Source organism: Triturus cristatus, chromosome 6, assembly GCF_964204655.1.
Source record: "Triturus cristatus chromosome 6, aTriCri1.1, whole genome shotgun sequence".
In the NCBI taxonomy this organism is placed as follows: Eukaryota; Metazoa; Chordata; class Amphibia; order Caudata; family Salamandridae; genus Triturus; species Triturus cristatus.
The window spans coordinates 28,079,139-28,103,490 of record NC_140589.1 but is presented as its reverse complement, the minus strand read 5'-3'; the positions used below and the strand labels follow the sequence as shown (position 1 = coordinate 28,103,490).

The 24,352-nt window shown below is 48.3% G+C and overlaps 1 protein-coding gene across 3 annotated transcripts in view; it reads right to left on the bottom strand.

Moving 5' to 3' along the window:
• The window catches only part of LOC146813676 (E3 ubiquitin-protein ligase TRIM39-like), a 457,192-nt gene that overhangs the window by 266,618 nt on the left and 166,222 nt on the right, over positions 1-24,352 (bottom strand). For all 3 annotated transcript variants that reach the window (XM_085610175.1, XM_085610176.1, XM_085610177.1), the window contains exon 3: positions 6,878-7,108. In XM_085610175.1, coding sequence (XP_085466301.1) covers positions 6,878-7,108 — 231 coding nt within the window. The remainder of the gene's footprint in view (positions 1-6,877; positions 7,109-24,352) is intronic.

Genomic DNA, 24,352 nt, shown 5'->3' with positions numbered 1-24,352 from the left:
GTCATATGGCATGTCCAAAATCTTAGCCTGGACCTCTTGCCGAAATGAGGTTGATCGAAGCCAGCCCTGTCTTCTGAGGACGGCTGCTCCCGCCAATTGACGGAAACCGGTGGATGCGATGTCAACAGAGCAGTCAATGATCTCGGATGACGCCCTCTCACCCTCTTGCAGGATCTTTTGAGCTTCCGCTCTAGAATCCTCCGGTATAAGCTTGACCAGTGCAGCCATGTCCGACCACATCTGTCTATCGTAACGGCCGAGGATTGCCAAAGAATTCGCAGCCCGGACCGTTGTGGACGCCATGGTTGAAAACTTCTTGCCTATGGCATCCAGGCGACGGCCGTCGCGATCCGGAGGTGCCGACATTGGAGATGATGGATTCTTGGAGCGGCGCTGTGCCGCTTGTGTGATCACTGAGTCCGGCTTACGGTGAGACACCAAGCAGGCTGGGGAAGAATCCGGAGCTTTGTATTTTTTCTCCAGGCGTGGGAGCACCGCCGGAATAGAATTAGGTGTCTTCATTAACTTTATGCCTTCATTCCATATGAAGTCTATAATTGGCACAGCTCGTACTTGTTTCTGAGGCTGGGACTTGAAATCGTACAAGAAACAGTCCTCTTCCCTAACCACCATGGGAAGGTGAAAGCGTTGCGCTGCTCTCTCCATCAGCTGATGGAACCCTGATATGTTTACAGGTGGCAAGTTGACTGGTGACCTTGGCGGTGATGCGGGCGAATTAATTTGGTAGTCATCCCAGTCCGCCATAGAGTCGTCCTCCGGAAGCTCACCCTCTTCCGTATCCAGATTACCCATATTATCATCCTCTGCATTGGAAGGCAGTGCAGGTGTTGAGGGCGTAGGTATCGTTGGCAATATAGGATGAGGTGGAACCTCAGATGGCGCTTCACGTGGAGAATTTTGAGAGGATGCTGGAAAGCGACGATTATAATCTTCCAACATATATTGGAGGTTGGAAATAAGCCGCACAGGAAGCTGCACCATAGGAACCGGAGCAGCGGAATTTTGCTCTTCCTGTTCGTAGTATTCATCCTCCTCAAAGTCTTGGCACTTTATATGGAGCTCAGAAGGACTATGAGCATCCCGAAAAGGAGACTGATCGTCCTCATCCGAATCGTCCTCATCCCCTGAGGGAAATAGTTGACGAGGTGGCCGTGGTCCAGGTGGTAACATAACTGGGTCTAGTATGGCCTTACGACGTAGCATTAAGGAGCTGTCCACAGACCCCGGTGCTGGCGTTGACATTGGCACCAATGGCATTGTCGCAAAATTTGACCCCACTGTCGTCGAGGCGACCGTCGACGAAGTAGTCGACGACGGAGCTGCCGTCGACGAGGAGGCTGCCGTCGACGAGGAGGCTGCCGTCGACGGGGTGGCTGCCGTCGACGGGGTGGCTGCCGTCGACGAGGTGGCTGCCGTCGACGGTGTGGCTGCCGTCGACGAGGCTGTCGTCGACGAGGCTGTCGTCAACGGGGCTGTCGTCGACGATGAAGATTTCCTCTTCTTCTTTTTATCCATCGTCGACGGAGTTGCAGACGTCGACGGAAGCGCCAGCTTCCCAGTCGTCGACGAAGAGGTGAGTGGTATCGTCGACGAGATAGTTCTAAGAGACACACATACTACCGTCGACGGAGAAGACGTCGACGAAGTCAGTGTCGTCGACGAAGGATACCTGCTCGATACCGTCGTCGACGAGGCTGATGAAGTAGCCGATCTCGTCGACGGAGGAGCCGTCGACGGGCCCGTCGACGGTTTTGAATGTTTCTGACTGGAAACATGTACTGACGGAGTCAGAGACGCCTGAGAGCTACGTCTCGGGGGCGCCGACGTGGTAACAGAGACTTTGCCTGTAGACACTTCCTCAAGGTGAAGTCTCTTCTTTTTTAGAAAAGGAGATGGCAAGTCCTGGACACTTCCACGCTTTGAAGAAACTCCTGTTTTGACAGAGGCTACACTTTCCACCTCAGAAAGGGGGTTATCTGTATCCTTTAGTTTTTGAAGCCATATTAAAAGGCGACCTTCTCTATCTTTCAAAGTTTTGTGAGAGAAAGTTCTGCAGATCTTACAGTTGGCCACCTTATGATCAGGATACAGACAATAAATACATTTCTCATGGGGATCCTCAGAGAAAAGTCTTGACTTTCTGCAAGATGAACAAGGACGGAAAAGAGATTTCTTACTTGCAGACATGATGAGAGACAAAAAACCTCAAACCAGATCAAGAACTGAGCAGAGCTCAGGGAGACTCCCTTCACACGACGTGCGGTAGAAAATATGAGGGTCTGAGCCTCTGAGGAGAAGGTTCTAGAGGGTGCTAGCGCCTGATTGGCTGGAGTTTGGACTATAAAATGACAGTGATATGTCAGTAAAGTGATTCTTTTTCTCAATGCTTTCCTATGTCTCAATGCTATCCTATGGTATTTTAACTTGATATGTTATTTGAACTATATATATATAAGTTTATTTGGGTATGTATATACTCTTATGTGGTTATGTATGTGTATATATATATATACATGATACTTATTGCTTTTTATATATACCGTGGGACTCCCACTTCGACGACGGGGAATATTCAAGCATGTGAATCTATGAAAGACACCCCAAATACTGGAGAACTGATGTTTTTTCCTAAATTAATTGATATTATTGAATTATTGAAGTACTGTTTTTCGCGTATTTGCACAATTATTGAGGGATGAGTAATACATTGAAGTTTGTCTCTTTTAATGCAAACGGTCTGAATAACCCCCGTAAAAAAATCGCTATTGAGTGTTGGCTAAAGAGCCTGAACCCAGATGTAATTTTCTTACAAGAAACTCATCATAGAACCCAGACTGAATTTGATAACATTTTTAAGGGCTGGGCTGGCCATAAAATCTCCTCTGTGGCTGGACTGGCGCAGAGAGGGGTTTGTATTCTAATAGGAAGGCATGTAAGCTTAATTTTGGAAGGTACACTTTCCGACCCTAGTGGCAGATGGGCACTTCTACATGGTAAATTTAACCATGTAAATATAATCTTAGCTACAATTTATGCTCCAGTTATAGACGACCCTCTTCCAATTTTACAATTGAAGCAAGCACTAACAGGACTACCTGGGCAAATAATATGGGGTGGGGATTTCAATTTTTTACAGAACCCTTTAGTTGATTCCTCAAAAAAAGATAGGTGCCAGAATAGACCCCAAGTGGCCATCGCTTTACAGAGTTGTAAGTTAGATCTTGATGTTGTTGACTACTGGCGATCATGTAATACGCTTGGACGTGATTATTCTTGTTACTCGGCAAAATATAATTAGGCGTCCAGGTTAGACTTTTTTTTAACATCACACGGGTTAGAGGTACACAAATATGCTCATTTAATAAACGCATTCTCCGACCATGCAGCAATTTTCATGGAGTTAAATGTAGGAAGACAAGAATTTAAACCACTTATGAGATGGTATTTTAATAAGCATAACTTATTGGATACACAATGGTGTGCAGATATTGAGGAAGAGATCTGTGAGTTTTTTGTAAGGAATAGAGGTACAGCTCCACTTAACGCGACCTGGGATGCCTTTAAGGCCACCTTGCGTGGAATAATTACATCTAAAGAAATCCCAAAGCAGAAGGCAAGAAGGGAGGTTAAGTTAAACCTACAAGTAAATCTGATGCAGGCAACTCAAGAACATTATAGGGCAAGATCCTTACACTCTGGGCAAAAACTCCTTGAGGCAAAGAATAAAATGAAAGATTATTATTACGACCTGGGTAATGTTAACAGCAATCTTCATGCCCAGAAGATATATGAGGAGAGCGAATATACAGGTAAACTTTTAGCCTGGCAAGCCAAAGAAAATCAAGTACGCAATAGGATTGAGAGATTAAGGAGCCCTGCCACTAATGTTCGGTAAAAACCACAGCTTCCATTGGTGAGATTTTTTTAAACCACTATAAGGAAGTGTATCAAGCTACTGAACCGGCTGCACGCTAAACTATTTCTGCGTTTTTAGAGTCACTCGCAATACCTAAGTTAGCCCACGAGGATAACAAAATTTTGATCAAGGACTTTACAATGTCAGAACTAGATGAGGTAATTTCTTCCCTACCCAATGGTAAGGCAAATGGGGATGATGGACTCCCCGCCGATTTTTAAAAAGATTTGAGGGGACTTTGCGTAAAGAACTCCTCCTTTTGGCTAATTATTTAATACAAGGGGGGTCCCCCACAGAAAGTTTTCATTCAGCGGTGGTGGTCAGTATTTTAAAAAAAGGAAAGGACAAGGAAAATTCAAATTCGTATAGGCCCATAAGTCTTTTAAATACAGATTATAAAATGTTTACAAAACTTTTAATGAACCGGCTGAATAAAATAATAGGGCCTCTTATAGGCCCGGATCAGTGTGGTTTTATAACAGGAAGACACCTCCATACAAATACAAGATTTTTACTTGAGGCACTGGATTATTTAAACATTAATAAGGTGAAAGCACAAATTTGGTTCCTTGATGCTGAAAAAGCTTTCAACCTGGTGTCTTGGGACTGTCATTTTGCTATTTTGCACAGTTTCGATTTTCCGCAGGCTTTTATCTTTCTCTTAAAACAACTCTATATTAATTCTAGGGCACATATCATTATCAATAATTGCAATGTCGGGACATGTCATGTTAGCAGAGGTACACGGCAAGGGTGTCCTCTGTCGCCAATTTTATTTGCTCTTTTTATTGAACCTCTAGCCATTGCAATTAGGGGCATAATGTCCGATACAGTACCAGTAGTCGGAATGACAAATATTAAACTTTATGCCGATGACATTGCCCTTTTTTTAGATTCAAAGCCTGCAAGTCAAGTGAAAAGTTTTAAAATCTTTTCTGATTTTCAAAAATTGGGAGGTTATAAGATAAATGTTAATAAGACGGAAATAATTTTAGTTAATTGCACTGTAGACACTTTATTGCCGGAATTTAGGCAGAATTATAACTTATGCCCAAAGAGATACCTGGGAATACTTATCTCGGATAACTTGGAAGATCTATATTCATTAAATTATATACCTCTGTTAAAAAAGGTTGGGTCCCACCTTGATCGTTGGAATCTACTGCCACTTTCCATAATGGGCCGGGTTGCTTTAATACGTATGTCAATTTTACCTCTTTTTAATTTTCTTTTTAGCGCTGCCCCTTGCCCAATCCAGGTTTCTTTTTTTAAAAAAGCAGATGCTTTGTTTTCCTCTTTTCTTTAGACTAAAAAAATTCCAAGATTAGCGCTTAGCACTTTATATCTTCCAACAATGCAAGGAGGACTGTCCCTCCCAAATATTAGAGATTATTATTTTGCTACTTTTGCATTCCGCAGCTTCAGATTTTTTTTTCTAAATGACTATGTGGCAGATAATTTTTTTATGAAGAGGATGCTGCTGGAATCTAAAATAACGCACCCTGTCAGAATTACGAAATATCCAAAGAAAGTCCGCTATTAGTTGCCCCAATGGCTATTTAAAATTAAAACCCAGCTCCTGACATTTTATGGTATTTTTAACTTAAGCAGCTCAACTGTGTTAACTAATTTTAGTTTCGGCGATGGGGGCTGCTTGGATATTAACACAGCGAGACTTTGGAGTGAGAATGGCTTCGAGATAATAGAGGACTTTCTTGTGGGAAATAGATGGAAAACGTGGGAAGAAGTTTTTAGACAAATCCATCACTCTAGCACAATCTTGCAATGGTCTTTTTGTATGCTACATGCAGAGCTTAGACAATGCGATATAGCTAATTTATTTTACAAAAGAGATGTATCAACAGCATTAAACAAGCCCTTATTAAAGAAAATTAGTATGTGGATTAAATTATTAAAAGAGGATAATGCAATCGAGGCATTTACTAAGGCCAGAGATAGGTGGAAAAAAGAGGGAAGACATTGAAATTAGCAAACCGACATGGCATAAAATTAATAAATTTAATAAAAAAATCTTCAATGTATGCAATTTTATAGTAAATGGCTTATTTATAGAACTCCCTCATTTCTCCACAATGACTATCCCCTGGTTGAAGATAAGTGCTTCCGATGCGTAGAGAAGGGTACCTGGAGTCACATCATTTGGGAATGTCCAAAAATAACGGAATTTTGGGAAGAAATAGGAAACTATCTCTGTATTACGATCAAAGCCAATATCCTGATTGATACATCAATAGCAGTGTTAGGCTGCTCTCCGAGCCCTACTCCATACGATGAGGCCTTGTTTAAAGCATCTTTAATAGCTAGATCTCTAATCCTACAATTTTGGAAATCAGAGAAAGCTCCAACTTTTCAAGCATGGAAGGCAAAACTACTTCGGATCCAGGGTAGAGAAAGAAAATATGCATTAAGAGCAGGAGCCCTTAGGAATTACCATAAGCATTGGAGCGTGTTCGATAGCTAGATGGATTGACATTTTCTGTTATGAGAATGGCATTTTGCATACCATATGTTCAGACAGGTTTTATAAGAGGTGAAACCCACAGCAGAATCCTTTTTTTTTTATTTATTTTTTTAGAATATTTGTGTTTCTCTATACATTCTCTAAAAATGTTATCTGTGTTTCTCTATTCACTTATCTCACTATGCACTTTATTCACTAAAATGGCTGCTAATGTTTAATGTATTGCTTATGTCGTATTTATATAGTTTTCTATGCTACAATGAATTGCTTATAATGTACGTATGCATATCCATCGCATTCCTAATTTTTGATGTTAAACCTTACGGCTGATGAGCCTTGAAATGTTCTTTCTGTGTCTATGAACTCTCAATAAAAATATATATAAAAAAAAAAGGTCTGTTCATCACTGCGAGCAAACTTGCTTTGAACATTCACAGGCATCAGACACCGGCTCTTACCTTCAGCATGTCCACATCTTGCTGCTGACACTTCTCCTCTAACTCTGCGATGAGGCTCTCGTGGGTAGATTGTGATTCCTCCAGTTCAGTCAGTTTCTCATGCGTCTTCTTCATATTCTCCTCATGTTCCTTTTCCAGTTTGTTGAGAAGTTGTTGCATCTCTTTGTCCAGAAACTCCTTCAGCAGCTCAAATGTACTAATGATCTTCTCTGTCTGGTTCTTGTAGTTTTCCTTGATTGAAACAATTTTAACAATTAAACAAAGGACATATATTTACATATTATTATTATCCTACAGCAACATTCGATTATATTTCCCATATTTAGCATGTAACGCTGATCTATACCCAAAATTATAGACCTTTTGAAAGATGTAATGAGTGACATGTTAAATTAGTGCTCCAGTCTACAATACTTGACTCCACTAAATGAGACACCATGCCACTACACTACATACAACTTTATTACACTGTACGGTATGCCACAACACTCGACTCCACTTGATTCCAATCTGCAATACTCCGGTCTATAACAGAAGCATTTACAACACTCTCCTTCACTATACTGTGAGACACTCCAGATGACAACTCTCCACTTTTGACACTGGACTCTATGATTTAAAACACTTTTTTTTTAACATTGAAATTCAATAGCAAAACCAAAGGTTAAAGCTTAGTTATAGTTAGGAAAATGTATTTTTCCTATACAAACCAAGTTTAAACGACACAAACTTGAAACATTCTGAAGTTATAGTTATAACGTTCATTTACAATTTATCCACCACCTTTAAATAATTGTAAGTCGCTGACCTTCTTACACATTCTTTTCAACTCAACAACCACACAACACTAACTATAACTTGCCAGTCTACCAAGCACTGATTTGAGAGAAATAATGTAGTTTGAGAAGGGTAAGTTACTTACCTGTAATCCTAGTTCTCTTCCAGGGGTATCCTCATCAAAGTCATAAGCACTGAATATTCCCGCCCATGTGCGGGGACCCCGGAAATAATAAAATTATATATGTAAAAAACACATATATACAGCTCTGTATATGTATAAACATATATCATTTTTTCCAAGCAAATGCAGCTCCCATAAAAAGGCTAGGCAATGTAAATGTACACATCCAATAACACATATATACTTATATATATATATATAAAGGTATAACAATACACCTAAATCTCTTTTTTTTTTTTTTTTTTTTTTAATGAGGTAAACACTCATGAGAAAGCAAAAAATAAAGAGAATAAACTGTGGAAAAACACAGATGTACAACACATTGCCAGCCTGCAGGCTGCATTGCAATATAATACCATAGAGACTAAAAAGCCCTGTACAGGTAAAAACTGGCACCGTGCCTTTAAGGCAGCCCTGACTTCCATATCCCATCATGCCTCAGGGGTGACAGTTAGGTCAGTTGTTCTTTGCGGGACCGTAGTCCTAAACACAAAGATATATCCTTTCCATAATGAATAATACACTTCTTCTCATTTGCCTGGGGAGGTGGGTGGGTTGCTTATGACTTTGATGAGGATACCCCTGGAAGAGAACTAGGATTACAGGTAAGTAACTTACCCTTCTCTTCCAGGGGATCCTCATCAATAGTCATAAGCACTGAATAGAGTAGCAAGCTCCCCTTCCACCAGCAGGCAAATGAAACTAAGGTTGTATCACCCATGGAGAAAGCGAATCATGAAAATGATTATGCATGGAACAGATTCCTCAAGGAGGCTTGTCCTACTTGAGTGTCTGCTCTGGTGTCCGAATCCAGACAATAATGCCTGGTAAAAGTGTGGACAGATCTCCAAGTGGCTGCCTTGCAGATCTCGGAGAGTGGGACATTATTGAGAAAAGCCGCGGTAGCCGCTTTTCCTCTTGTCGAATGCGCTTTAGGGCGCGCCCCCAATGGTTTCTGAGCCAGTTGGTAGGCCAATGTAATACTTGAAACAATCCACCTAGCAATGGAACGTTTGGATGCAGCAAAACCCATACGTACAACCCCATAGTTCACAAACAATTGATCAGATTTCCTGACATTCTTAGTCCTATCTAGGTAGAATTTTAGGACCCTCTTGATATCTAGAGAATGCAACGCCCTCTCTGCTGGAGAGGAGGGGTTGGGAAAAAAGGTTGGTAAGGATATGGCTTGGTTTACATGAAAATCCGATACCACCTTGGGTAGGAACGAAGGATGAGTTCTCATCACCACCCTATTTAGATGAAAAATAGTGTAGGGTTCTTTAGAACAGAGGGCCTGTATCTCACTGACCCTCCGTGCTGAAGTGATGGCTATTAAAAATGCTGTCTTCCATGTGAGGTGCTGTAGGGTAGCCTTATGAATAGGCTCAAAAGGCGCACCCATGAGCTTCGACAGAACCAAGTTTAGCTCCCAGGAAGGAGAGGGAGGTCTAACAGGGGGATAGACTTTCTTGAGTCCTTGCAAGAAATCCTTCACTACCTGCACTTTAAAAAATGACTGCTGTGAAGGCGAACGCCTGTATGCTGTTATGGCTGCTAGGTGAACCTTTATGGATGAAAATTTCAACCCTGCCCTTGCTAAATGTAGAAGATAGGGCAAAATTACATCCTCCTGGCATTTAGTGGGATCATAATGATGCTGAGCACACCATATATAAAATCTTTTCCACTTACAGAAGTAGGAGTGTCTTGTCGAAGGCCTCCTGGCTTCCTTCAGTATGGACATACACTCTTGAGGGAGGTTCAGATGGCCATACTGGAGGACTTCAGGAGCCATGCTGTTAAGCTCAGCGAGGGAAGGCTGGGATGGTAAATCTTCCCCTGCATCTTGGATAACAAGTCCGGCCTGCATGGCAGCCGCTTGTGGGGTCGGATCGACATGTGCAGGAGATCCGTGTACCACCACTGCCTCGGCCAGTCCGGTGCTATGAGGATCATCTTGGCAGATGAATTCTGTAGCTTGGTCACCACCTTGGGAATTAGTGGGAGAGGCGGAAAAGCGTACACAAATGTCATTGACCAATTGATCAAAAGGGCATTCCCTAGGGATCCTGGTCGATGGTATCTTGAGGCGAAGCCTCGGCATTTTGTGTTTTGCTCGTCCGCGAAGAGGTCCACTTGCGGACGCCCCCCTTCCCCGAAGATGTCTTCTAACACCTCGTCGTTGATTACCCAGTCCTCTGGCTCTTGAAAATGCCGACTGAGCAAGTCCGCTTGCACGTTGAGCTCTCCTGGTAGGTGCACCGCTTTCAATGAGATGTTCCTTGCTAGGATCCAGTGCCACAGGGACTGAGCTTCCAGCGAGAGCGTTCTGGATCGAGTACCCCCCTGCTTGTTCAGGTAGTACATTGTGGTGGTATTGTCCGTCTGCACTAGAATGGTACTCGTCGTGATCGCAGGCAGGAACGCTTTGAGGGCTAGGTGGACTGCCCTGAGCTCCAGCATGTTGATGTGGTACAACTGCTCGCTGCTGGACCACTGTCCCTGAGTTTGCAGAGTCCCAAAATGCGCACCCCATCCCTGAAGGGATGCGTCGGTGATTAAGGTCTGAGTTGGGGGCTCTTGATGGAAGGGGATCCCCACTTGTAGATTCCTTGGCTTCAGCCACCACTTGACTGACTGTTTGGCTGCAGAGGAGAGGCAAACCTTTTCTTCCCACAGGGAGTTCCTTTGATCCCATTTGTCCTCGAGATCTTGCTGGAGAGGACGCATCCTTAGCCTGGCATTGGGCACTAGGAAGATGCAGGATGCCATGGCCCCTAGCAGAGATGAGATTTGCCTTGCCGACGACAGATCGCTGGTTATAATCTGTCTGCCTTTTAGCATAATGGATGACTGTCTTTCCTCCGAAGGAAACACTTTTCCTACTACGGAGTCTATAGTTGCACCCAGGTAGTGGATCCTCTGCGTTGGTGAAAAATTTGACTTTTTGACATTCACTCTGAGACCCAACTTGCGACATAAGTTCAGGCATAGCGACAGCTGTGACCGCACATTCTGTGGCGATGAGCCCTTTATTAGCCAGTCGTCTAGGTAGGGATAGACGAAGACTCCTGCGCGCCTCAGAGCAGCCGCTACTACTGCCACGCATTTTGTGAATACTCGAGGAGCTGACTTCAGGCCAAATGGGAGGACTTTGAACTGATAGTGAGAGTTGCCTACCACAAACCTGAGAAATTTTCGATGATTCCTTAGGATGGGAATATGGAAATATGCATCCTGAAGGTCCAGTGAACACATCCAATCGCCCATCCGGAGAAGAGGATATATTTGGTGGAGCGCCAGCATGCAAAATTTTTCCTTTCTTATGTGTTTGTTCAGTATCCGTAGGTCTAAAATGGGTCTGAACTCTACCTTCACACTCCTCTTTTGGATGAGAAAGTATCTGGAGTAAACTCCCTTTCCTCTTTGGTTTATGGGCACTTTCTCTATTGCAGATTTGAGTAGAAGCGTCGCTACCTCTTCTCTGAGCTGCCTTAGATGCTGGGATGAATTGACAGGAGGAATCGATGGGGGGTGACTTCTGAAACGAAGCGAGTACCCATGACGCAGTATATTCAGTACCCACTTGTCCTTTGTGATGGACTGCCACTCTGGAAGATGATGTGCAACACTTCCTCCCACCGGAGCGGTGGACAGCATCGGAGGAAGCGGTTTCTCATTGCTTCCCCGGAGCTTTGTTTCCAGCATTAGACTGCCTGTTGTTACCTCGTCCCCTGGATGGCTTGCGGGACTGGTATTGTTGTTTCTTTTGACCTTGCTGGTCCTGGTTCTTTTGCCAATGAGGGGTTTGAACCCTCTGTTGGTAACTGCGCCTGTCATTTCCCTTGCGGCGTCGAAACTCTTTTCTCTTTTCAAGCCCGACAGCTTTCATGGTCTCCAGCTCTGCTTTCATACGGGCCATTTCTTCGTCTGCATGGGACCCAAAAAGAGAAGTACCGGAGAAAGGCAGATTTAAAATTCTTGCCTGCGCTTCCGGTTTCAAGGCCGTCAATCTAAGCCAGGATGATCTTCTGGCTGTGACTCCATGTGCATATTCATGCGCTGCCAGTGTTGCCCCATCCGCCGCTGCACTTATGATCTGGTTAGAAACCAGACTCCCCTCATGCAAAATCTCTTCAAAGTCCCGTCTGTCCTCTTGTGGAACTTTGCCAATGAACCTCTGCAGAGAGTCCCATAATGACCTATCATAGCGCCCCAGAAGCGCCGAGGCACTCGCCACCTTTAAGCTTGAGGATGCTGAGCCGCAAACTTTCCTCCCCCAGGAGTCTTGTGTCTTACTGTCCTTATCTGGTGGTACCGTTGAAGATCCAGCTACTGCATGTGTCTTCCTGGCAGCGGCGGTGATGACAGAGTCCGGTGGAGGATCTGATTTAAGGAATAGAGGATCCTCCGGTGCTGGACGGTACTTTTTTAGAATTCTCGCCGGCGCCGTTTTGGTGGTTGCTGGTGTGAGAAAAACATCCATTACCGGTTGTAGCAAACCGGGGACTAACGGCAATAACGGGCGTGACACTGTGCGTTCATGAAGCGTTTCAAAAATTATGGATGAAGTGGTCTCCTGAACCGGCATAGGGATATTTAACTTTGTAGCTCCTCTACACAACACTTCTTGAAACGTAGAAATATCATCTACCGGAGATACCCGAGAGGGTGGCGTCTCCGAGAGTGTCGGTGAATAATCCCTTTTGGATGACCTGGAAGAGGGGGAGGTAGAAGGGGTTCTACGGCGCCTTCTCTCCGATCTGGTCGACTCCCTTCTGCGGGAAGAAGACCTGGATCGCCTTCTTGGTGCTCGAGAGTGACTTCGGGATTCTCTTTCTCGAGATCTTGGTCTGATAGGTGTCGCTGGGAATACCACGCCCCTTATTCTTGTTAGCGTTGCCTTTATCGCGTCTGGCACAGCATGGTCCTGAGGCATCTCCCTTACGGGACTTTGAGGTACCGCATTGTCCTCCTCCTGCGAACTTTCTCTTGCAGGTACTGGAGATTGATGCACAAGCTCTGGTGATTCTGATCTTGAACCTGAGCCTTCTGATCCTGAAGGCGAGATAGATATGAGACGCGGTGACTCAGGAGTTGTATATATCAGTCTATGAGGAGATTTTCGCCTTGAGACTGGTCGAATCGTGAGGCGAACATGCGACACCTCCTGCGTACCCTCAACAGAGGGCTGCCTCGACGGTGATAGGCCTATCACCGGAGATCTTTGACTCGAATCTTCGAGGCTCCGAGCTTCTTGTCTCGACGTCGAGATTATCTTCGACGGAGGCTTCATGTACCTCACCAAAGCTTTGGAGACCTGTGAGGACGGAGGCACCTGCCTCGACGTCGACTCCGACGGAGGCACCTGCCTCGACGTCGACTCCGACGGAGGCCTTTGCCTCGACGTCGACTCCGACGGAGGCCTCTGCCTCGACGTCGACTCCGACGGAGGCTCCTGCCTCGACGTCGGCCCTGACGGAGGCGTCTGCCTCGACGTCACTCCTGACGGAGACTTCTGTCTCGACGTCGAATGCTCCGACGACGTCGAAAGCCTCTTCGCCGTCGAACGATGTTTCCTCGACGGCGATCTTGATCTTGACGGCGATCTTGGTCTCGACGTCGACGTCGACTGTGGAGATCGCCTACGTACCTCTTGCGACGTCGAATGATGTCTCGCCGACCTCGACGTCGAACGATGTCTTTCTTTCGACGACGAACGATATCTCTGTGCAGACGTCGATCGATCTTCTCTTGACGTCGACAGATGCTTCTTCGACGTTGAACTGTGGCGCCGAGTCCTCGACGCCGAGCTTTTAGACGCCGTCGACGTCGAACGCATCCGCTTCGACGCTGAATCTAAAGTCGACGACGATTTTCTCTTTGCAGCATGACTTCCCCTTGACTCCTCACCTCTCAGCGACGATCCCGCCGCTGGAGTCTTCGACGCCGAGCCCGACGTCGATGGGGAGCAAACAGGGACCAACTGCTTCGACGTCGACCGTTCTGCTAGGCCATACAGCCTAATCCTCTCCCTCTCCTTTAAAGTCCTTTTGGAAAGGTCTTCACAATGATGGCATGTTGCTGGAGAGTGAGAGTCCGGCAGACAGATAATACACACCTCATGTGTGTCTGAAGCAGCCTTCTTTTTTCCACAAGATGGACATGGAACAAATAAAGAAGGCATTTTTCTGACAAAACAGCAAAAAAGTCAGAAAAACACAGGATACTAACTTCCTCACAGATGTTGTAAGAAGAAGTCCAAAAAAAATCTTAAAGTTGTAATAATTCTTGACTAAAGAGTCAAAAAAGAAGAGAGCTGAATTCCAGGGTCCTGACTGAAGGAGCCGGAAAGAACAACTGACCTAACTGTCACCCCTGAGGCATGATGGGATATAGAAGTCAGGGCTGCCTTAAAGGCACGGTGCCAGTTTTTACCTGTACAGGGCTTTTTAGTCTCTATGGTATTATATTGCAATGCAGCCTGCAGGCTGGCAATGTGTTGTACATCTGTGTTTTTCCACAGTTTATTCTCTTTATTTTTTGCTTTCTCATGAGTGTTTACCTCATTAAAAAAAAAAAAAAAAAAAAAGAGATTTAGGTGTATTGTTATACCTTTATATATATATATATAAGTATATATGTGTTATTGGATGTGTACATTTACATTGCCTAGCCTTTTTATGGGAGCTGCATTTGCTTGGAAAAAATGATATATGTTTATACATATACAGAGCTGTATATATGTGTTTTTTACATATATAATTTTATTATTTCCGGGGTCCCCGCACATGGGCGGGAATATTCAGTGCTTATGACTATTGATGAGGATCCCCTGGAAGAGAAGTTATGTGTTGTCATGAATGCTATGATTTCACATGCTGTAAGTGATCTAATATGCAAGGGTATAAACAGTGCATAGAAAAGGCAGGAGTTATAGTTAATGTAGTCACACACACAGAAAGACATGTATACAAGCCCTCATACACATAATCAACCACACATCCTCACACACATACATATACACACATTCATCCAAACAATGACATACACAGATACCTTTACCCGCCCTCACAAGAACTGTGCGACTCACTGGCCATCTTCTTCCACCGCAAGATCGCTGACATCCACGACAGCTTCAACTCCACGACCACACCAATGATGCACGACTCCACCCACTCCGCGATCACCAACAGCGCCAACCGCCTGACCTCCTGGGCCAACACCAATGACGACGAGACATGCAAGATCATGAACTCCATCCACTCAGGATCTCTGTCAGCCCCATGCCCACACCACGTATTCAACAAAGCAGACGCGGCCATCGCACCCCAACTACGGAAGGTCATCAACATCTCCTTCGAAAAAGCGACATTTCCGGAAAGCTGGAAGCACGCCGAAATCAACGCCCTCCTCAAAAAGCCCAAGGCGGACCCCAAGAACCTCAAGAACTTCCGACCCATCTCCCTGCTCCCGTTCCCGGCAAAGGTCATCGAGAAAATCGTCAACATTCAACTGACCCGCCACCTCGAAGACAACAACATCCTGGACCCGTCCCAATCCGGATTCAGACGAAACCACAGCACCGAGACAGCCCTCATCGCCGCCACAGATGACATCAGACGCCAACTGGACAACGGCAAGACATCAGCCCTCATCCTCCTGGACCTGTCAACCGCATTCGACACAGTCTGCCACCGCACCCTAAAGACATGCCTCCAAGAAGCCGGAATCCAAGAGAAGGCCCTTGACTGGACCACGTCCTTCCTCTCTGGCAGAACCCAGAGCGTCCGCCTCCCACCTTTCCGGTCAGAAGCCACCGACATCATCTGCGGAGTCCCCCAGGGCTCATCCCTCAGCCCGACACTGTTCAACATCTACATGGCCCCCCTTGCACAAGTGGCCCGCCACCACAACCTCAACATCATCTCCTACGCCGACGACACCCAGCTCATCCTCTCCCTCACCAAGGACCCTCACACCGCCAAAACCAACATTCACGAGGGCATGAAGGCCATCGCCGACTGGATGAGGAGCAGCCGCCTGAAACTGAACGCGGACAAGACGGAGGTCCTCATCCTCGGACCCACACCCTCAGCCTGGGACGACTCCTGGTGGCCGACCGCTCTGGGGACAGCACCGACACCAACCGACCACGCACGCAACCTAGGTTTCATCCTCAACCCCTCCCTCTCCATGTCCAAGCAAGTCAACGCCATCTCCTCCTCCTGCTACAACACCCTATGCATGCTCCGCCGGATCTACAAATGGATCCCGACCGAAACAAGAAGAACAGTGACACAGGCCCTCGTCAGCAGCAGACTGGACTACGGCAACGCACTCTACGCAGGTATCCCAGCCAAACACCAACGGCGGCTACAACGCATCCAAAACGCCTACGCGCGACTGATCATCAACGCCCCCCCGCCGCAGCCACATCACCCCCCTCCTGAGAGACCTGCACTGGCTCCCCATCGTCAAGAGGATCACCTTCAAGCTCCTCACCCACGCACACAAAGCACTCCACAACGCCGGACCAGCCTACCTGAACAGCAGACTCAGCTTCTACACCCCCACCCGCCAGCTCCGCTCCGCCAGTCTCGCCCTCGCAGACGTCCCCCGCATCCAACGAACGACCGCCGGCGGCAGATCCTTCTCCTACCTCGCCGCCAAAATCTGGAACACCCTCCCAACCCACCTACGACAGACCCAAGACCTACTCGCCTTCAGAAGACTCCACAAGACCTGGCTCTTCGAGCAGTAGCGGAACCCCCCCTACCCCCAGCGCCTTGAGACCCTCATGGGTAAGTAGCACGCTTTACAAGTTCCCCTGATTGATTGACTGATTGATTACCACCCCCCAGATACTCACAGAGACAATCCCTCACAACCATACAAACCCATACACCCTCACAATCTCACACCCACATATATAAAACCCCCATACACTCAGATACGCAAACCCCCACACACAGAGATGCAACCACCCTCACAATCTAATACAGAGTCACACTTATACCCTCACAACCTCATACACTCACATACACACAGACACAAGTACACACACACACTCTTCCTCTATCAAACACACACACACACACACATGTTGGCCCATTTTTTTAAAAATGATACACACACAGACAGTCACACATCCACACAATCCAAAATATAGTCACACAAACATACATACTCACGCAATCCTCACACAAACTCACCCACACATCCACACAATGACACTGTTGGAAATACTCCACTCCCACACCGGAAAGGGTGGTGGTAACGGGGTCTCTCCAGACATACACAGTGGTAGCTTGGCTCGAGTGGTCAGGAATCAGGCACCGTGCTACGCATACGTCATACCCATACAATAACCATGCGTGCATCCGTTCCAAAAACACCTCTACACCGTAAAAATTATGAAAATATCTCTGTTTATCTTCTTTTTCTCTTAGTTGCTGATTAAATAAATAATAACACAATCACAATATACAAGGCTTTTTAAATAGTGCAGGTCAAATAAATACTGGCTTAAGGATTCAATAAATAGGGGTGATCATAAATAATAAAGGCATAAATATAAGTGCATTACATACAGGCAATTAAATATTCTGAGGCAATAAATACTGCAAACCAATAAATATTGTGCGACAATAAATACTGTGGAACAATAAATACAGTGAAGCAATAAATAGGTTAAATACAATAAATACCGTGCTCTCAATAAATAATTAAAAGCTGACAGTGACACTTATAGAATCAGATCACATTTGAGATTACTATGGGCTGATTTGGCCCAGGCACAGCTTGTGGTTAGATGGATGGCTTGAGGGTGTCTACTCCCTGGCTTGGACAAGGCTGAGGCCTAAACTGAGGTAGATCAAGGGGGGAATACTAGAGACCTGGCTCCCTCACTCTACACAACCCCTCTGAATTAGTCTCAGCTCACCCCTGGCACAATCAAGCTGGTTCCAGCACCTCTCTAGCCCCTAGAGTAGTCTCTTAGGATTCCACAGGGCCTTAGGCGCCCTCTATTCCACTTACTGCCCTTTTTCTGAAGCTCCGACGCCGTTGGAGTCGTGTCGACGCCGTGAGGCGGTTCCGGTTCGATGTCGGCGGCCTCGGCACAATGTCAGTTCTTGACGACGCCGGTAGGCGATTCCGGTTCGATGTCGGCGGCCTCGGCTCGATGTCGACCTCCAGTTCGATGACGTCGGGCAGTCTTGGCTCGATGTCGACTTCGGGCGGCTCCGGTCAGATGGCGACCTCAGGTTCGATGACGTCGGCCGGCCTTGGCTCGATGTCGACTTCCGGCGGCTCCGGAGTGCGATCCCCACTCCCGACCTCCGGTGCTCCTCTCCTCAGGTTCCGGCGACTCCGGAGTGCGACCTCCACTCCCGACCTCCGGTGCTCCTCTCCTCAGGTTCCGGCGACTCCGGAGTGCGATCTCCACTCCCGACTTCCGGCACGCTTCACCTCGGTCTCCGGCGACTCCGGAGGGCGGACTTCACTCCCCCGTCGACGCCGCTCACTCGACCTCGGGTGACTTCCTCCTCGACCTCTGGTACTCTCTACGATCTCCGTCGGCGCCCTCTCTCGACCTCTGGCGGCTCCGGGTACGACGTCTGCTTTTCCAGTCAGCGCCGCTTCTCCACCTAGGGCTCCGGGTCTCTAGGCTCCTCGACGTCGGTCTCCAGGAAAACCAATAATCAGGTCAGGACTTTGCTGTTCTTTGCTTCTAAGGCATGTTCCTGCTGTCCAGGTCCTTAAGATGGTTTTTCTTGCTTCTTCCCACACAGGGCTCCAGGCTGGGCTCAGTCAGTAGGGACTAGTATCAAGGGTGGGTTTATGGACCCCACTCCAGGCACAAGTTTCCACCCCTGCTGCCTCACTCCTTCCTCCTTCAGGTTTCTGCTGTTCTCCCTTCACCAGTCAGGTGCCAACTGCCAGCTCCAACTGCCAACTCTCTGTCTTAGCTTCCCAACATTCTAAACCGCCTCCAACTGTCACAGGGCTCCAGAATGTTGCAGAAGGTTCTAGTAGGTTCCAGTGGGTTCTGATGATGTCACAGGTGGCCACCATTTTGTGCTCCAGGCCCTCAGACAGAAGTTCCAGGGGTAGATAAAATGGCTCCCTGAATCTGCATCAATACTAAAAAGTCTGGTGGTTCCCAAAAAGGAAAAATACTAACAGGGCTTGAGGCAAAAGTGGGACAAAATAAATAATGATGAGGAGGGACCACCCAAAGGGCTGACAGGTCTAACACGCGTCCCCCCCAGCTGAAAGTGGGGAGAGCTACCCAACCCCTTGGGAGTTCTCATCACTAAGGCGGAAATACCTTGAGAGACCGTCTGCATTGGCGTGGTCCACTCCAGGCCGATGTTCCACCTGAAAGTCCATTCCCTGTAGGGAAATAGACCACCTCAACAACTTGGGATTCTCCCCCTTCATCTGCATCAGCCAACGAAGGGGTCTGTGGTCGGTCTGAACCAGGAAGTGCGAGCCAAACAGGTATGGCCGCAACTTCTTCAGAGCCCATACCACTGCAAAGGCTTCACGCTCTATTGCACTCCACTTCTGTTCCCTGGGAAGTAGTCTCCGGGATAGGAAGACCACGGGTTGATCCAGACCCTCTTCATTGAGTTGCGATAACACTGCCCCAATGCCATGTTCTGATGCATCCGTCTGGACAATGAACTCCTTGGAAAAGTCTGGGGCCCTTAAGACCGGGGCCTCGCACATGGCTTTCTTCAGTCTCACAAAGGCCTGCTGACAAGCCTCCGTCCAGACTACCCGTCGAGGTTGTTTCTTGGACGTGAGCTCCGTGAGGGGGGCTACAATGGTACCGTACCCCTTCACGAAGCGGCGGTAATATCCCGTGAGGCCCAGAAAAGCTCGGACCTCAGTCTGTGTCTTGGGGGGTTCCCAGGCCATGATGGCCTCGATCTTCGCCTGGAGGGGTTGCACCGCTCCCCTACCCACCAAGTGTCCAAGGTACACTACCGACCCCTGCCCGATCTGGCATTTGCTGGCCTTGATCGTCAATCCAGCTTGTCTCAGGGCCTGGAGAACAGCTTGCAGGTGACGCAAGTGATCCTCCCAGCTGTTACTGAAGACGGCTATGTCATCCAGATAAGCAGCAGAGAAACTCTCCATTCCGGTGAGGATCTGGTTTACCAGGCGCTGAAACGTGGCAGGTGCGTTCTTGAGCCCAAAGGGCATCACACAGAACTGGTAGTGGTCATTGGGCGTGGAGAAGGCTGACCTTTCCCTTGCTCCATCAGTCAAAGAGATCTGCCAGTACCCAGAAGTAAGGTCAAAGGTACTCAGATATTGGGCAGCTCCCAGCCGGTCAATCAATTCATCCGCCCTAGGGATCGGATGAGCATCAGTTTTGGTTACTGAATTCAGTCCCCGGTAGTCCACACAGAACCTCAGTTCCGGTTGGGCACCCGGTGGTGCAGCTTTTGGTACTAACACCACCGGACTGGACCAGGGGCTGCTAGAAGGTTCGATCACTCCTAGCTCCAGCATCTTAGTGACTTCACTGTTAATGCTGGCCTTCACCTTGTCTGACATCCGGTAGATCTTGGACTTCACAGGTGGGCTGTCTCCTGTGTCCACGTCATGGACGCACAGGTGAGTCCTACCCGGCACAAGGGAGAACAACGAAGAGTACTGCCCCAGGACCTGGCGGCAGTCCTCCTGCTGTTCAGGAGTTAGAGATGGGGAGAGAATCACTCCCTCCACCGACCCATCCTTTTCTTGAGACGCAAACAAATCGGGGAGAGGCTCGCTTTCCACGTCCTCTGCTCCGTCAGTCACCATCATCAAGATGACTTCGGGCCTCTCGTGGTGGGGTTTGAGGCGGTTGGCATGCAGCACCCGTAGGGGCTGACGAGGGGTTTTAAGGTCCACCAAGTAGGTAGCCTTACCCTTCTTCTCCAACACCTCAAAGGGTCCTGACCAGCGATCCTGGAGGGCGCTAAGCTCTCCTGGTTCGATCACCCACACCTTCTGGCCAGGCTCCAACTCCACCGGGTGAGCGTTGTGGTCATACCACGCCTTCATTACTGCTTGGCTGGCTTCCAAGTTGTCAGAAGCTTGCTTCCACAACTTAGCCATTTGGCTCCGGAAGGCCAGCATGTAGCTCACCACATCCTGGGGAAGCTTTCTGGGAGTTCTTTCCCATCCGTCTCTCACCAGGTTGAGAGGTCCACGTACAGGGTGCCCATACAAAAGCTCGAAGGGGCTGAAGCCCACTCCCTTCTGTGGCACTTCCCTGTAAGAGAACAATAAACAGGGTAGGAGGACGTCCCATTTCCTCCGCAGGCTTTCAGGCAGACTTCTGATCATGCCTTTCAAGGTTTTGTTAAACCTCTCCACCAGACCATTGGTCTGGGGGTGGTAAGGAGTGGTGAACCGGTATGTCACTCCACACTCCTTCCACATCGCCCGCATGTACGCTGACATGAAGTTGGTCCCCCTGTCGGACACAACTTCCTTGGGAAAACCCACTCGGGTAAAGATTCCCATCAGGGCCCTAGCCACAACAGGTGCCGTTATGGTCCTCAGAGGTATCGCCTCTGGGTACCGTGTGGCATGATCCACCAGAACCAGGATAAACCTGTGACCAGCTGTAGTAGGTGGATCTAACGGACCCACAATGTCGATGCCCACCCTTTCAAAGGGGGTGCTAACGACAGGAAGTGGTTCCAGGGGAGCTTTCAGCTTCACCCCTGTTTTCCCACTGGCTTGGCAAGACACACATGTCCGGCAGTAGGTATCGGACGACACTTTCATCTGAGGCCAATAAAAGTGTGGGACAAGACGGGCGAAGGTCTTGTCTTGCCCCAGGTGTCCTGCCAATGGGATCTCGTGAGCCAACTCCAGAAGGAAGGCTCGATAACGTTGAGGGACTACCAAGGCTCGTGACGATCCGTGTAGGGGTGCCTTGGGTTCACTGTAGAGGAGGCCATCCTCCCAGTAAACACTGTAGTTCCCTTCAACGTTCCCTGCTGCCTGGGCTTGGGCCTGACGCCTTAGCCCCTCAAGGGTAGGGCACTCCCTCTGGCCCTGGCAGAATTCCTCCCTGGACGGGCCTCCCTCCACGTGCCACTCGGCCGGGATGGGTAGGTCCTCCAGTTTGGTAACGTCCCCCACCGCAGACTCCTGGTCCACCACCTCCGGTGGCCTATCCGTCCTACGGGGTGTGGACGCCGAGGCAGGATCCTCCTGTCCTCGGTTCTTCCCTTGACTGGCAGCTGGCTGGGCCTTTGTTCCAGGCTCCAGCCGAAACGAACTCCCTCTCCGGGTAGTCGCGGACCTTGTGCTCACACAGGCCCAGTCAGGTGTACCCAGCATCTCAGTATGAGTCCGGTATTCCACCTCCTTCCGAGCATTGTGCTCCATGTCATTCCCCAGCAGACAATCAACTGGCACGGCAGGGCTTACGGCAACTCGAAGTGAACCTGCAACCCCCTCCCATTCAAAGGGAACCTCGGCCACTGGATAGTGGCCTGTTCTGCCGTCAGCCATCGCGGCTGGGTGGAGTACATCGGGAATTACCTGCTCTGGAGACACCAGTTGGCTACGCACCATAGTCATACTGGCTCCTGTGTCTCTCAGAGCCTCCCCTCTTTGGCCGTTGATGGTGACCCACTGCCCATACTTTACGGTATTTGCGGGCACCTGGATCTTAGGAACCATCTCCCGTTCTCCCAGGGACACTAAAGTGACACCCGCCCACTCCCTTCCCTTAGTTAAGGGCATCTCCTCCCCGAGCACTGCACTAGCTACTCCGGGGGTCTTTCCTCCCATGGGAGGGGGTGGTCGTTTCGGGCACTTCGCGTCTCCCTTGTAGTGTCCAACGCCACCGCACTCGTAGCAATGGACAACCCTTGGCTGCTGACTCTGGCCAGGATTAGGGTTTCTGGGTGGGTTAGCCCTAGGGGTGAATCCTGTTCCCTTCCCTTGGAAGTTATTTTGGGGGCCTTTGGAGAACTCCTTTTTCTTTTCCCCTCCCTCTTTCTTCTGGGGGGCGCCCTGTCCGGCCTTTTGAGTATCCCCTCCAGTCCCCCTTGTGGACACCCGGGTACTAGCCCAAATGTCCGCCTCCTCAGCAAGCTTCCGGGGACTGGTCAGCTTGCTATCCACCAGGTGTTGACGCAGTTCAGGGAAACATTTTTCGAGCAGGTGTTCCTTCAGTACTAGATCAAACAACCCCTCGCAGTTCCTCACTTCACTGCCCTGAATCCAACCCTCCAGTGCCTTCTTTGCATAGTCCAGGAAGTCCACCCAATTCTGTGTGCCCAGTTTGTGACTACCCCTGAACTTCTGTCTGTACTTTTCGGGTGTTAGTCCAAACTTTCTTATGAGCGCCAGTTTCATTGTGGGGTAGTGGGTCTGCTCATCCTCCTCTAAGGCCAATAAAGCATCCCTACCAGCTGGAGGCATGTACTTGTACAATCCCGCTCCCCAGTACTTCTCTGGAACCCCATGGGCCCTTAACGAGACCTCATAGGCCGCTAGCCACTTGGCGATATCGTCACCCGCCCCATAGCTAGCTACTATGTCCTTTGGCAGGTAGGGTTTGGGTTCCCTGGTGTACTCTCGTTCTTCGCTGCCACCGTTAGGTACAGGGTGTGCCCCGATTCTCAGGATCTGAAGATCTATCTCTTTCAGCCTTATCTCATGAGCCATCCTCTGTTCCTCCTTCTCTTTCTCCAGCCTTGCTAAGTCCCATGTGAGCTGTCTTTTCTCCCTCCGGTCTGTTAACTCCACTTCAGACAAGCCACCGCTAGAGGCACTGCTGCCCTTCCTGGAAAGTGTCCTGGGCCCCGCTAACAGGTTCCCCACCTCAGGTTGGTACAAACCAGCTCCCTCACTGTCGGGCTCTCTATCCCTGTCCTCCTCCTCAGCCTTGCTTTCTCGGCGTGCCTCCCCCCAAGCCCTTAAGCTGGTTTGGAGTGCACCCTTCTTTGCTCCTGGGGGACAATACACCCCCTCCCGCTGACAAAACTCCCTGAGTTGGGCCACAGTGTACGTTTCTAAATTCTCCAGTACAAACTCCATCTTGCCCACTCAGGTCAGAGGACAGTTATTTGCAGTCACTATGCAGGGGAGTACCTTATATAATACCTCCTCCCACCACCAGAGTAAATTTGGAAAAACAAAAACTCACAATTAGGAAGGCCGCTTTGAGAAAACTCCCGGTGTAGGCCTATGGACTACCCACAGTTATTGTTGAGTATACGTAGGCACAGCTCTATCCCACCGCTGAACACCAATTATGTTGGAAATACTCCACTCCCACACCGGAAAGGGTGGTGGTAACGGGGTCTCTCCAGACATACACAGTGGTAGCTTGGCTCGAGTGGTCAGGAATCAGGCACCGTGCTAAGCATACGTCATACCCATACAATAACCATGCGTGCATCCGTTCCAAAAACGACTCTACACCGTAAAAATTATGAAAATATCTCTGTTTATCTTCTTTTTCTCTTAGTTGCTGA